Source organism: Ursus americanus, chromosome 31 (assembly GCF_024610735.1).
Source record: "Ursus americanus isolate L20-20 chromosome 31, mUrsAme1.1.p, whole genome shotgun sequence".
Classification (NCBI taxonomy): domain Eukaryota; kingdom Metazoa; phylum Chordata; class Mammalia; order Carnivora; family Ursidae; genus Ursus; species Ursus americanus.
In genome coordinates, this window is record NC_142157.1 from 5,745,226 (window position 1) to 5,760,937 (window position 15,712).

General features: G+C 42.0%; 1 protein-coding gene across 15 annotated transcripts in view; it reads left to right on the plus strand.

The window, feature by feature from the left end:
• PARD3 (par-3 family cell polarity regulator) overlaps positions 1-15,712 on the plus strand; it is a 636,797-nt gene that overhangs the window by 103,821 nt on the left and 517,264 nt on the right. For all 15 annotated transcript variants that reach the window (XM_045786400.2, XM_045786404.2, XM_045786403.2 and 12 more), the window contains exon 2: positions 7,914-8,015. In XM_045786400.2, coding sequence (XP_045642356.2) covers positions 7,914-8,015 — 102 coding nt within the window. The remainder of the gene's footprint in view (positions 1-7,913; positions 8,016-15,712) is intronic.

Sequence of the window (15,712 nt, forward strand, 5' to 3'; positions counted from 1 at the left end):
CCTGGATTTCTGTGGAGTGGTGCAGGAACTGGGGGAGCAGTTGCGACTCAAGTGATCTCCATGTTGTTGTGGAAGTTGTTTCAGAGGTAGGGGTCAGTCATGGGCAGATTGCGTGTGGCTCCATAAGAGATTATGTACTAGTTCTAGTAAAACAAAATGCCAGAAAGTTATTTCCATGTGGTTGGAATTTACCTTTGGTTTCATGCTGCTGTTTTCTTTTTTGATTGACCTATTAAATGAAGCCAGTCACCTTCAAGGAAGGCATTGGGTTTGTGGTTTGCTCTGTGTTACGTGTGGAGGGGAGGTGGTGGTATGTGTGTTGGGTGTGGTTTGGGATGGAAAAGTGGGGAGCAGAGGAGTGCACTTGCCAATAAATATTAGATACTCCCTTGTGATAGAGGCCACTGTTGTTGAACATCAGCTATGCTTTCTGACCATTTGTGTTTTCAGTCCTTATTAAGAAGGCAACAGAAAAATCTGTTTAATGTCAACAGTGTTACAACAAAATTAAAAGTGGGTCCTTTGGTTTGAACTTGTACTGAAAGTTAGGCATTTTTGAAATGGAGCTGATTAGGTAAATTCAAAACTGCGTATATCACATCATGAAATACCAATGATTCTTTTTTTTTTTAAAGAGAACTGTAAAATGTATTTTTTAAAAATGTTTTGTTTTGAGCTTAAGTAAATTAGATACTTACCAAGGGAATTGAGAATGTGGCCTAATTTCTATCCATCGTGCTCTTCTATTGACTTCAAAAATGAAATGTTTTTTTGTTTGTTATATCATTAACTGACCTCATTTGTCTTGGCTACCTAATTACCCTCTGGCTAATACGATTGTTGGATGCTACACTTCAAGCTGTGTGCTGTGCCTGTTATTTTCAGGAATTTTTCGAACCGTTTCCCTCCAGTGTTTTTGTTTTCCAACGTATGGATGTGCATAGTCAGAGTACTGCTAGGATTTTTAGGAAAAGACAGAAGTGCTCATTGCTTATATTGCCTTTTGTTGCTCTTGTCACGTTTTGATTTAACATGGAAGGTTTAACCCAATTTCACTGCCCCACATGTGCTTTGTCCCCATTCTCTTGCAGCCACTCCTTGGGTCTCTGTTTCTGTCTGGAGAGAGAGGTTTCTCTCTTTCTCGCTCTCTCTCTCTCTCTCACACACACACATGCACTTTTTAGATTGCCTTCCCTCAAAAGTAATTATAAATTTGATTAAGTATTTAATGTTCCATTATTTTCATTATTAAAAGCTGCCTAGAGCAGAACTGTGTATGATAGAAACATTGATGACATTTTTCTTATAACTTTTGTGTTTTCCCTGGAATGAACAATACTTTTTCCTTTGTTTGGTCTTCTGTGAATTTACAACCAATTCTACTCCAGCTCAGCCAGTTGTTAAGAAGTAACATCTTGGCACGTTTAGTTACAGTGGATACTCTTTCAGCTTCATCTTGAAGGCCTCTCCTTTGGAGCTCCCGCCTGCTCCCTTGGGGACCCGTTGCCTTCCACACCTGGTGCCCGGCTGATATCCTGAATCAACCTCACATTATCCTGGGAACTCTCTTCTGTGTTCTGTTCCCTATTTTCATATGCCATGCCATCCTCACTCATGGTTTATTTCCTTGGAACACATCTTCCAGTACTTTCCTGAGAGAGTAATTTTTGGAAAAACAGCATTTCTAAAAAATTTTTTTCTACTTTTGCACTTTACTGATGGTTGTTGGGTGAGGTATAGTATTCTTGGTTGGGGACCATTTCTCTTAGGAATTTTGAAGACAGTGCTCCACTGTCATCTGGATTCCAGCGCTGCTCTTGAGAAAGTCAAACTCCTTCTGAGTCCATATCCATTCATTATAGTACTTGTATTTTACTTTCTGGAATGTTTTTGTTTGTTTTATCTTCTGCTTGTCTTCTCTGTTCTGTTGTGCCTTGGTGTATGCCTGTTTTCATAATTTGTGTTGGGTTCTCTACCGGCCTTTTTAATATGGAAACTCTTGTCGTTCTGGGGAACTAACTTGAAATGTTTGTTTTGTTTCGTTTTTTTCCTATTTTCCCATTTCTCTTTTTCTAGAGCTTCTATGATTCAGCAGTTTGACTTACTTGATTTGTCTTCTATTTTATAACCTGCTTTTATCTTCTTTTTTTCCTTTACTTTCCGGGGAGATTTCTTCACTTCCTCTCCGCTCTTCTAATGACTTTTCACTTGAGATGTTTTTAACTTCTAAGAACATTTTGTTTGGCTCGCCTCTCTGTTTTTTCCTTTCCTCTTTCTTTCTCCTTTCATCTTCCTTTGCTACCTGGATGTACCATTATCTGAACTCTCCTGGGTATCAGTGATGGATTTTTTACAACCATCTTCTTTTTATACGGCTTGTTTTTCTCAGTGTGTGTTTTCTATTTGTTTTGGCCTCTGCTCCATCCTTGGGGTTTTCCTCAGGGTCTGTTCCTTGCTTGCTGGCTGTGAGTAAGGGGTACTAACTCTAACATAGACCAGAGAGTGCAGGCAAGGGCTCAGAAGCATGAGCTGCACAGGAGGGCCACCTGGCTGTCTAGATTCCTCTGGCCTTTGCTCTTTAGGTGCCCAGGGAGCGATCTTCCAGCCTCTTGTCTAAGTGGCCTAAACCCAGCTGCCAGCATCCTGGGAACACGTGGAAGCAGAGAGCTGGATTTCTCAGCTTTTCATGTGTAGATGTTCACTTATCTCCCTCACCCCCCCCCCCCCCCTTTTCTGGAGAATAAGCCTCCAGGATGCTGCTGGGGCCATCACAGTGCTGTGTGTCAGGAGGGAAAAAGCTTTGTTGCTTAAAGAGACTTTCAGCCGATCCTGCGATCCTGCTGTTTTCCTCCCATGTTCATTCCTGTCTTCTGAGGCACTTGGTTTCCCCGGTTCCAGAGCAGCTGAGAGCTCTGCTGAGGAGGTCACGTTGCTGCCTGGTTTCCCACACGGTCAGCTCGGGCTTCACTTTCCTGGGTCTGCTCCACGTGTTATCATCAGCCCGGCTTCCCAGCCTCCCGCCCTGTGTCACCCCTGTTTCTCTCTGTTCTTTTTGTTTTTGTAGGGGTACACCTTGAAAAATACGTAGCCACTGCAGTTTCAGTGGGCTTTCAGGTTGGAGGCAGAATACATGTGGGTCTCTTTGGTAGATGTTGTTACCTTCCATTTTTGTCATGTAGCCAATTTTGTGCTCCCAGTTTAGTGAACAAACTCTGCCACTCCTCCCTGCCTGTTCGTACCTGTCCTTCAGCTCAGAACGATCTCTGTGTTCTTCCTTCCTCCAGCCTGCTCGTTATAAACCTTTCCTGAATCTTTCCAAGCAAAAGTAATCTTTCCTTCCTCTGAACTCAAAGCATTTTTATGTCTGTTTTTCTTATGACGCATGGTCTACCTCCTTTTGACTTTTTGTGTGTCTTATCTGATAAATTTTAATTTCTCACAAAGGGCAGTGGTGGTGGTTTTGCTCTCATCCCATGTTTTGCAAATAGTAATTGATTTTCAAGTTAACATGAATTTTCAGTTATCTTTTTGTGGTCTTATATTTACATGTAAATTCTCATTTGAATGTTTGACAGGATATAGACCACTGCTGTATGCTTGGTCATTGCAAGAGTAGGGTACCACTGTTTCCAATTGCAGATTCTTTTCTTGAAACTTGCATGGGTGTAAAATAGGCAGAGGGTGTGTATTCCACGGGTCACAGAAGCTCATGGCTTTGTTGCATAATGTGATGATGCTCTCTATAGAGCTGGAGAGATTTCTTTACGGAGCCAGTTTTTCCTTAGGATTTTCCCTGTACTGTTTGCTTTTTTTTGTGACCTGGAATAGAGTGGGCAACACCATTCACTGCAACTTGCATTTTATCAAATTACACACCTGAGCTTTCATTCTCAGCTGGTTTTAGGAATGTTCCCTCCACCTCTCCCCCCCCCCCCGCCCCCTCCCCTGGCCTTAGGCCAGGTCCCAGCCCCTGTTCTTAGTTTGGGTGAGAAGCAGTGATTCTTCATGTGGTTTTGTCCCCAGATTTCTTCTCGGTGGTTGGCCCCATCCTTGGGGACCCTTGTCTGGCCAGGACACTTGCTTCTTGGTAGCTCTCTCTTCATCCGCATGATGGATGAACTTCATTCCTTGTTTCTTGCTCATGTGTAAGGGATTTTTGGTCGTCATAACATAAAATTATTGCTTAGTGTTTAAATCTTTGGTTATTTTAAATGTACTAATCCTAAGTGAGACAGATTCTTGTGTTTTTTAAATTGAGTGTTATGTTTACTTTTTAACCCAATGACAGGTATACTTACTGTAGAATTAGTGTTTGTTGGTATTTTTAGAAGCATCTTATCACAACTTTTTGTTCAATTACGTTTCTAAGTTTCTATAGCCGGGGCAACAATGCTATTAATATTTCAAACTTTTTAGTGTAAACTACCAAAATGGAATCAACAAATATGCTCTAACTTTTTTAGGAGAAGTTTTCCTTACGGGTTCTTCACTGTTCCATTGAAAATACAGCAGATCCTCTGTTTTTTGAAAGAGAATTGTGTTGATGAAAGCTGCCAGTTAAAGTCTCCTGAGAGAGACTGCTGTTCCAAGGAGTTGTATTTCTCAGTGGCAAAAATGTCCTTCCTGGATTTTATACTCTTGTGGGAAGAGGTCATTTTTATGTGCCCTGTTTAGATCTGATGTGTGTGTGTGTGTGTGTGTGTGTGTGTGTGTGTGTGTGTGTGTGTAGTGTGCTCTGTTGGGATTAGTGCTGATTTCCTTCTCGGTTTTTTCTCTCAGATAGTTTCTGTTCAGCACGTATTACGGAGTGGCATCTGATAAGTGCTGTCATAGATGTTCTGACGTGGTGTTGTCATGGCTACTTGGCATAGCTGACCATTGAATCAGGACCCTTCTGGAGGCAGGAGACAAGAACCAAATCTCAGAATTAGACAAGCCTTGATCAGATAGCTGAAAGATTATAAGCCAGCTTTATAGAGTATTTGAAAGGGGGGGAGTGATTAGTGGTATAACATTCTGCTGAGAGACCAACGACAATGAGTCTTGAGAATGGACTGTCACATTAAGCAACATGGAGACTCTTGGTAACCTCGATGGACATTTTTGGGAGTGTGGTGGGAAGGAAACTTCATTGGAACAGAATTATGAGAGAAGAAGAATCTGAAACAACAAATCTGTAAAAAAAAATTTGCTGTAAAGAGAATTAGTAGAGTGACTAAAAAGGGTAAAGTAGGGTCAACAGAAGGTTTGTACAATTACTTTAGCACGTGTAAAATAGAATATCAACAGCTTTAAAGGTTCAGCATTTACATCTGAGTACTATTTTCCACACTACTGTGGTGTTTTGAAACATTAACAATGAGGCTGGAGATAGACTTCTAAACTGTCTTGGGGGCTTTCTGGTCAGGAAAAGGTCTTGGAGAAGACGATGAGTGAGGTGTATCATGAGGGGTGAGAAGGGCTAGCCTGGACGATAAGGTGGGGCTCTGGGTAGTAGAGACATGGGACCTCCACGGTGGGGAGGGGGGACAGTTCTGCAGGACTTAATACAGGCTGTGAAAGGGGAACTAATTTGTGTAGAAAGCCTGGAACATAGCAGGTTCTGAAATAGAAAAGTCAAGAAGTTGAGAAAATTGTTAGGAGGGGATTTATTTCAAAGGAGTAGCTCTTAATGTTATAGAAAGGCTGTAGGTTATGATCTCATGTGGAGAGTGTGGGGAGGATTGGGAAGCAAGAAGAGGTTTTTTATAAGCCGCAGTTTAGAGGTCAGTCTGCTTCATTGTGTACTAAAAGTGTTTTAGAAATGAAAGTTGATATTTTAGTTCATTAGGTCATCGTACAGCTTTCTTGGGGGGAAGCAGAGGGCAAGATGGCTCTGTTCTAACCGGCTAGGGAATGATGGTTAGGGTGCATCTTTATTCACCCCCAGGATATTAATTATACCTGATTTCCCTTGGAGGGTTAATACCATTTGGTAAGGAAGAGTAGGAGTATGGTTTGTTCTGTGATGGCTCAAAAATGTAGAAATGATGAATTCTGGAGCACTGTTGGACCCTGTAGCAGCAGGTGTCCTAAAGGACTCTCTGGACAACATTGTAATCTGGGAATCATGCAGAGTAAGGCTCAAGACTGAAGATGGATGGCAGAGTGCGCACGCGCGCGCGTGCGCGCACGCGCCTGTGTGTGTGTGTGTGTGTGTGTGTGAGAGAGAGAGAGAGAGAGAGAGAGAGAGATGTGGTGTGTTGTGTGTTTTACAAACTTAGTCTCTGTGTTCTGGATGAACGATCAATTTGAGTACTGGCTCTCCTTTGAAAGAAGTCCAGATAAATGAAGGCGCAGAGTAACTATATGGTATTTGCATTAGTAGTTTTTATGGTAATGTTTAATAGTTTTGAGAATTAGGGTCTGAGCTGCTTTCTGTGCTGGTGAAAACGTGACAAGATTGGTAATTCAGCGTTTTTAGTAAGTGTCCCGTTTTAGTGATTCTCAGGTGTTAGAGATTATCTTTGAGGGCTTGTGGATACGGATTCCGTGGCCTCAAGGTGCGAGTCACTAGATGCAGGGTGGGCTCGGGAATCTCTAGTCGAAAGTCACTCATCTTTCCTCTTTTCCACCAGCCTTTCCTGTAAGAGTCATACCTGTCTGGGGCCATACTACCCTGAACACGCCCTATCTCAACTGATCTCGGAAGCTAAGCAGGGTTGGACCTGCTTGGTACTTCGATGGGAAGGAGCCCTACCGAACATCAGGGTTCAGACGGGAAAAGTGGAGTGTTAACTTGAACTTTTTATTAGTAGTTCTTTGTTGTGGATAATTCAGTAGCTAATGGCAAAAGATACAGTTTAGTATATTTTCATTTGAGTGTGCCAATGAGAATGCTTATACAAATTTAAAACAACTATGTTATCTTCAAATGATTTTAAAGCATGGGTTTACATTATAGTGTGTGTGGATATGTATGAATACGTGTGTGTATACATATGTAAGTGTGCACACACCCCCTTATGAAGAAGTGTACAAAATTTAGAATGGAGTCCTTTGTCTTCCTTCTCCCCAGCCCACTCCCCGGATATAAGCACTGCACATTTCAGTGTGTATGTTTGGGGGATATTTTTACATGTACATATACAATTATATGTAACTTTGTCTTTACAAAAATAGACTCAAACCACACACATTTTTCTGAGCTTGCTTTTGCTCACTAATGGCCTTGTCAACCTTCTCCTGTGTCAGTATATTTAGACCTGTTTGTTGGGCCTACTTTGAGCCACTGGGTGTGCAAACTCTTTCCCAGGTAGGTGGTAACATGAGTTTTTTAGACATGCAATATATGTTGCTTGCTTATTAGAATATCTGTATGAATTGGACTGAGCGAATTAATAAATATTTCGTATTGGGCAGTGGGAAACCCAGCATACTCTAACAAACCAATATTTCTTTTTTTTTTTTTTAAAGATTTTTATTTTATTTATTTATTGGACAGAGAGAGAGACAGCCAGCGAGAGAGGGAACACAAGCAGGGAGAGGAAGAAGCAGTCTCCCAGCAGAGGAGCCCGATGTGGGGCTCGATCCCAGAACGCCAGGATCACGCCCTGAGCCGAAGGCAGACGCTTAACAACTGAGCCACCCAGGCGCCCCCAAACCAATATTTCTTATGCAGTGACTTGTGCTGGCTTCTGTAGTTCTGTCGTAACAGGGTATCAGCCGCTGAGCCGAAGGAAAGAGTATGCAGGAGTCCCTCATTAAAGGAAAGGAAAATTGAACAGCAGAGACAGGGAACTGCCTGAATTTTCAGTCAATTGCAATATTGTCGATTCCTTTTTATGGACAGGAAATTACCACAGTTTAAGTTGTTGCGTTTCCTTTTGGTGATGCTAACTTGCTATATTCAATGTTTCTGTTCTTCTCTACAGGATCCAAACTACTGGATACAGGTGCACCGACTTGAACACGGAGACGGAGGGATACTAGACCTTGATGATACCCTCTGTGATGTAGCAGATGATAAAGACAGAGTGAGTTCAAGTCCAGGGAAGCCCTTTAGTGCAGAATGAGGGGTGGGTGGGGGGGTGGGAGTACTTCCCTTACTGATGAGACACTTACTTTAAAAAACGTTTGGGTCACTCCCTTTGGTATGTTTGTTTTATAACAAGTATTGTCAGTCTTCACTAACCTGAACTCTAGGGTGTAATGCTTTTCTTGACACCTCTGCTTTATTAAGTTTACTATGTTTTAGAATTTTAAAATTCCAACTTTTTGAATGGAACTCTCTTTAAAAGGTTCCCCTGCCGTTTTTCCCTTTGTCTTAATCAAACCGGCCGTCTTCTGGACAGCCGAGGTCTGTGTCAGTGTGTGAGAACGCAAGGTGTCTGAGTTCTGATGTGAGCACCGGCCGGTCCTCGCAGCGGGCGTGTGAACTGCCCGGCTACCGGCTACCGCTACCGAGGGAGCAGGTGCGCCCCAGGCCTCCTCCCGGGTGCGCTCCGCGTTCAGAAAGCCACACGGGTCTCGGCGTTGCTCTCGGTGAGCTTTTAGACTGCAGCGCCATCGTGAGTGTCGTCTGTGATTTCGGCGTCGTGGACGTGGCCAGCCCAGGCCTGTCAGTGTTCACTTGCACCCACCGTTTTGTCTGTGCTCTTTGAGGGAAGAGGAGAAGTGACAGTATTTTAAGAATTTATGACAGGTGATTCCTACATGCAGAGCCAAATATCCTAATTATTGTCATGAGGTGATGGGGCTTGAGCAGTCCTTGGCCACACCCTCGTTTGTGTGCCGGTTCTGATGAAGCTGTGGAAGGGCTGCCGGCCGCACACACGACGGATCTTCATGTGTGTAAGGGCACAGGATAGGTTGAAACAGCCAGGTTACAGCAGGGGGTTGGAAGATGGTGAAGCTGTCTCATACTCTCACTGGTTCTTCCTGCGGAGCTCTCTGTCTTCCTCCCAGTCTCTCCCTTCCTCCCGCTGCCCACCTTCCTCCTCCCCTCCCATCCCCCCTTCTCTCCCTCCCTCCCCCCACTCCCCTTATTGATCCTTTGCTTCATCCTCCCTCCATTCCTCTACTTGGCTGGGAGCTGGCAGAACACAGCTGTCTTGTTTTCTCTACTCCTACTTTCCCGACAGCATCGCACCTCGTTCAGAATTGGCAGATACCTTCTATGTTTTCTTGAAATCTTAAGGAAAATGAAAAATCTCAGGTACCAAATAGTGTGTAAATTCAGGGATATTTGATTCACTAGCACCTGCCATTGTGGGGTTTGTCCCATGTAGCCCCTTTGGGCTTCTGCACTGTATCAAACATGCAGAACTTTTCTGCCCATTTTATGATTTGCTGCTAGTTCTCTTCGTGTCACTTCTCCTTTTGGGGCTTTTCAGTGAGCCAGGTATAAGGTGACTCACAAATCCTTTTCCTGCCATCCACTTATCTAGAAACTTAAATTATAGTCAATTCATTGTGTGGTTCAACTTCAAAGCTTAAAGCAACTATCGAGGTTTATGAAGAATTCAAACAGGTGCCCTTGCCCGGCTATAATATTACAAAGAGATGAACTCATGTTATATTAATCTTTCAATATTTTCCTGTTCTCCCTTCCTCTTCCTTGTTTTCTTTCTTTCTCTTTCTCTTTCTCTTTTTCTTTTCTTTCTCTCTCTCTCTTTCGTTCGTTGCTTTTTCTAATATAAAAATAATACAGCTCCCTGTGAAGAAAAACACGTAAAGAAGGAAATAATCACCTGTGATGACATTGTTGCCCAAGGCTCATCACTGGCGTTATTTGAGTGGGTTTTGCATCCTGACTCTTCCTTTTGCTCAGATATTGACACAGACTTTCTTTTAAATAAGAAGGATCGAGTAGTAGCCTGCTTTTTCTCTTTGAGCTGATTATATTTCCATGCCCATTAACCGTGGCGTTCCGTTTTATGGATCGATGAGCTCGTTACTGTACTTGTTTTGGATGCTTAGGTGACTGTGGAGACGAGGCGGTCATTGTGCACTTCTGTCTTCTGTGCTCTTGCGTTCTGAGCAGCAGTGACAAGCATGCCCGCATTTCTCCACCTGTGTTTCCTTTTTGATTGTGTACAGACAGGTTTTGCCTCAGGTTGGTACCATCCCACTCACACGTTGTGCCTTTCAGTAGAGTGAATCAGAATGTTTATGAGATTGCCTCCACAGTCTGCCTGGCTCTGGAGTGTGGCTCGGAATAGCCTGCTGTGGACTTGGGGCTGCTCAATGACTTGGACGGGGGGCTGTTCACTGTCTGAGTGCTCGAGAACACTGAGCTCAGAGGACCTCTGTGCACTCAGCACCTGCGGTCATGCTGTTTGGGTTCACGGAGTACAGATGACAGTTCTCCCCCTCCCGCTAGTGCCTCAGCTGGCACACGCCTGCTCACCAGTGTTCATATTTTGAACAGGTAGAACACAGATGTAGATGGTCAGCAGTGTGTTTCTTAAAAATCTTTGGAAATGTTTTAGGCTCAGTCTGTGGCATTTTTGGTGGATGTTCCACGTGTACTTGAAAGGGTTGTATATTCTGCAGTCATTGGATTGTGTGTTCTGTACAGATCAGTTAGGTTAAGGTGGTTGATACTGTTGTTTAGGTCTTTGGGGTAATTTGTTACTCGGCAATTGAAAATAATACTCTTCTTTCAACACAGCTGACTATTAGGTTACACACAAAAATGGAGGAAGAGGCAAATTATCTTCTAAAATAGTTGCTGTTAAAATCAGAGGATACTTACTAAACTTTTTTATTTTTTAAAGATTTATTTATTTGAGGGAGAGAGAGAAAAGAGAGAATGAGGTGGGGTGGGGCAGAGAGAGGGAGACAATCTCAAGCAGACTCCCACTGAGCGTGGAGCCCCACTTGGGGCTCGATCTTGTGACGCTGAGATCATGACCTGAGCTGAAACCAAGAGTCAAACCCTTAACCAGCTGTGTCACCAAGGCGCCCCTGAAGAAGAATGTTTCAAATGTTCATAAACGAAATAAGTTTTTAGGGAGTTTTATATCTTGCAGGTTAAATTCAGTTTCCAAATAGAAAGATGCTGGAGAATACCATGTACCACAGACTGAAAGAACTTTTAAATTATTGTTTTATTTGTTCAGAGATATTTATTTATTATGTATTTTTTGTGTTTATTTATGTTCAGAAATATTTACATATATATGTGATTAATTTAAATTTTTGAATGAACTTCTGAAACGACCCATTTTAAGTTGTCACTATTAAAAAAATATAATTAAGAATCCAGAATCTCAACACTCACATTCATGGTATTGTCAGACGCGTTATTCAGGCTGAAGGGTTGCATGTAGTCAGTTGTATGGCTTCTTTCCATGGCTTTGAAATTTGACTCTGATTTAATCATCCTGGAGTGTTTTCAACTATTTTTGGCAGCTACTCTTGAGTAAGGATTTTGACACCTGTTTTGCTTTTAGGTTAAAAAAGGCATTACAGTTCTCTTAAATAATAAAATTGCTCTAAAAAGTCTCCTGTTTAATGAAAATCCTCTGGTCATGTTTAAAATGCAGATACCTAGCCTAGGGAAATAGGGTCTCCATTTGCTAGGCCTGGCCATCTGCATTTTGTAACCCATCCAGGTGGTATTTGGGCTCACTAAACTTTGCAACCATGCTTTAATGGCCCTGCCATCAATCTCTGTAATGGGGAAATTTCTTTCAAAGGTGTAAATTATATACCCGGTCAGTGTGAATTTGTGAAATTATGAAAAATTACTTTTTATAGAGGGATATTAGGATTAAGAGGCAATAATTTAAATGATAGCAAAAGAAGATTGAAGTACCTAATTAGTACCTAATTTTGCTCATTATTCTTCAATTATTAGAGTTTAATGCACAGCACTGAGGAAGTTTTCTTTTAGTGCCTATATAATTCCAATGACCAGGATTTACCCAAGTTTATTCAAAATGGAATTAGCATGGGTTGTCTTGGGTTCATAGAGTAGGTTTGATTTTCTAAGATACAGAATTTTCTAGATGTACTTTGGGCGTATAAATATGCCTTGTTTTGCTTGTCCCTTCTCAGCATTGCTGCTTTCCAGTAAAAGGGAACAGAGAATCCGAGTGTGCATGCTGTCATGGTGTTTTATTTACTCTTAGTGTCTCAATCTCAGTGTTCTCAGTTGACCTTTTGCCAAATGATGAAAAACTCAAATGGTTTCCATGTTATCTTTAGCACCCATTAGAACAGCTGTAATGGGTTTGTCTATATGTGCTTTCCTGAGTGCCAAGCTGTTTCTTTCTGAATTTCTTTCTGGTTTGATCTTTGTTATTTATTATTTTGGTGAACCTTCCCTCAGTTCTCCTCAAATAGATCTGGGCCACTCCTGTTATTTCTCTGTGTACTACAGTAAAATATGAAATTTCCAGATAGATTACAGAATAAAAATGTTCTGTATTCGCGTCCCTCTGCATGCCAGTCACCTGAGACTGACTGTAAGAACATTAACGGAGATTTCAGGTGGACTGACCAAGAACTTAAAGGTGGGGGAAGTGCGCTCTCGTGTGTGTGATCAGCAAGAAGAAAGCCTTTTCCATAGGTCACTGCCTTCCTTTTCATACCTTTGATGCTGAGGGTGACTTAAGATGCGGTAGCAAGCATTTCCTTTGTCATCCTTGGGTGTAATTTTGTTTTGACCAGGAATGATGTCATGTATGTGCTATTTTTGTGATGACCTTGGTAAATATTTTTTTTTATAGATTGTATTTATTTGAGAGAGAGAGAGAGTGCAAGCGAGTGCGCACACGGGCAAGAGAGCACAAGCAGGGGAGGGGGGAGAGGGAGAGGGAGAGGGAGAAGCAGACTCCCCGCTGAGCAGAGAGGCCCACGTGGTGCTCAGTCCCAGGACTCCAAGATCTAGACCTGAGTTTAAGGCAGATGCTTAACTGACTGAGCCACCCAGGCGCCCAGGAAATGTCTTCTACTATCTGCGCCTTGCTCTTTGTGGAAGAAGGGTTGAATGGAATAGTAATTTAAACTGTTTCTGAAAGTTTGTATGAGCTTGAAGAGTGGGCGCTGGAGGCCAGACGCTGTGGAGGATTGTTATGGAGACTGCTGGCTGCTGCTTGTTGGGAAGAACCCAGGATTTCCTGGGGACAGTTTGGCCAGTGTCCTCCGTTAGAAGCGTGTTGAGAAAAGGAAACTGTAAAAATTTATTGGAATCATGGGCAAGCAGTAATTTCTGCATGTTGGATGAAGCTAGTACTGAGGCATATACCACACATTTTCATCATTCTCCTAACTTACAAACTGATGTAGTTTTTGTGCCTCTTGTGTTCACAATATTCCTGCCCCGTCAGACGTCTGATGTTAGTATTGCCAAAACATGTAATAAATCTTGCTTTTGAAATACATACCTGGCACAACTTTCAGGTAAGGGACGTGGTTTAATTTTAAAAGTTCACTGTTTTCTACTGATCTAGGTGTTATTTTTTGTTACTTATGTGTAAATCATTATTTTACTTTTTTGGCATTAAGTCATTGAAAAATAATCAGTGTCCAGAGAGGTGATGGTAGGAGCGCATCTTGCTTCTCTGGAAAACGTATGTGCACGTTGACTTTAAAGGGGTTATACATTCTGTGCCCTGGCTGTTGATAATGTGGAGAGAAACACTCTTGTTTTTATTTATGCTGGAGACAGTCACCGTCTGTACAGTTTTTAGATGAGAATGAAGAGCGTATTTTTGGTTCTGGAATAAGCATTGTTAAAATGAATTTATTTGGTGATATTCAAATGAGTTTCTAAAACATTAATAAGCCTGAAGAATAAGCTCTGAAGAGACGGCTTCTTGCTTAAATTACAGTGAGAGCTCACAGCTCATAATTGAAACAAATCTAATTTTAATTTCTTTGAAGACTCGATTCTTCTCCTTACTTAACGCACCACCAAGCATGTGCCTGGTAAGAGAAAGTTTTGAGATTTAAACTCCTTTGTTGTCAAGACTAAAACACTAAATTGCAGCATGAGGTCAGTTGATTTTGAGAATGTTCGTATCCTGAAGGTAGGAGTGCGCTGCGGAGTTCGTAGGATAACTGCTTTTTCGCCGTTTTTTTGGTCCCCCCACCCCCCGCCAGCAAATTTCTTGTTGAAGACCTGGCCCATGAATACATTGCTTTAGTTATGTCTAAACATGGGAGAGAATTTTTGTGAACTAGGATTTCTGAATAATAATAATTATTATTATTTAAAAAAGCACGTATGATAATTTCCTTTGAAAGATAGTAAGACTTTTAGTCTTATTTTTAGTTAATTTAACTAATTTGCTGAGCACCTAATATGTGCCAGGCATTATGCTCAGTGCTGTAATATAGCGTCGAACAAAAGTAGACACCGTTTGTCCTTTCTAGGGCCTCATGGTGGTTTGTGAGAGTCAGACTTAATCACAGAAATTAAATGTAGAATCACCAACAAATAGTAGTCTGAAGAAAAGGAATCATGTCACAAACGGTGGAAGAAAGTACCATGACCGAGTCACGGTAAAGCAAGACGTGCCAAAAAGATACGATCAAGCTGAATCTGAAGGACGGGTAAGTGGAAATCGACAGTGTTAGGTGATGAGAGTGACGTTTGAGAAATGTCTCCCTGGCTGCAGTGTGAGGATGAAGGGATTGGAGGCAGAGTGGATGCAGGGATCCCAGGTAGCAGGTTTTGCCCACGGACGTCTTAGATTGATGGAGGCTGGACCAGGTGCAGTTGGTGGGAAGTAGGTAAATCGGAGAGGGATTTACTAGGTAGAGTCTGGTGGTGGGGCTGTTTACCAAGGCCCGGAGTGCTGCATGGTGGCCAGATTTGGGACAGGGTGGGAGATGAGGGATTCACACTTGATTTAGTGACTTTGGGTGTCTTGCAGGTGCCTTGATGTTTGGAACTGAAGTGCAGATAAGCTCATGAATCAGATATAAATTTGTTAATAATCAGGTTAAACCAACGTATGAAACATGGTCTAATTTTAGTAGAAATAATTATGTGTACCAGAAGAAGTTTGAAGGGACACGCCAAAAAATGTCTGTGGTTTGCAGTGAGAGTGGAGTTTGTGATTAACTGGGGGTGTTCTTATTTTGTTTTTTAATTTCTCTGTAATTCTGTGTCTTCCTAATTCCACAATGAAGAAAGCATTAGGCAGTTCTAAATATAACTGAGAATAGAATCATCTTTTTAAACTTTAATGGGAATTGGCAGAGGGAAGGACTGATTTTAAAGAGTTTGATGACTTCGAATTGAAATGATTTGTATTAAATAGACTTCATTAACTAGACGATTTGATTAATTTCCTCCTAAATGGATTTATTTTAGTTAGGCTCTAAAGAAAATATTTAAATTAAATGCTGAGTAGAGCACCAAATGGCTAATTAATTAATTCAGAGAGATGATTTCCCAACATTTACATATTTTATGGCTACTGGTTTGCCCACAGCTCATCGATTTGTGGGTGGATGGGTTGGGGAGTGCAGGGCCAGGTGTAGCAGAGGTGGTGGTGGTGAGGAGTGCATGTGGAAGGGAACAGAGAAGGGGGCTTGGCCTCCTACATGGCCTGCTGATTGGAAAGTTTCCTCATAAGCATTTGGAGTTTTGAAATTGGGAACAGCCTGTACAATATTGGCTGCTCACCAGTTTTCCTAGGGAAAGCAGTCAGGACTTTGCTTGTCTAGGGCCACCAGAGTTAGGGAAAGTGGGAGACAGAGTCTCTCACTC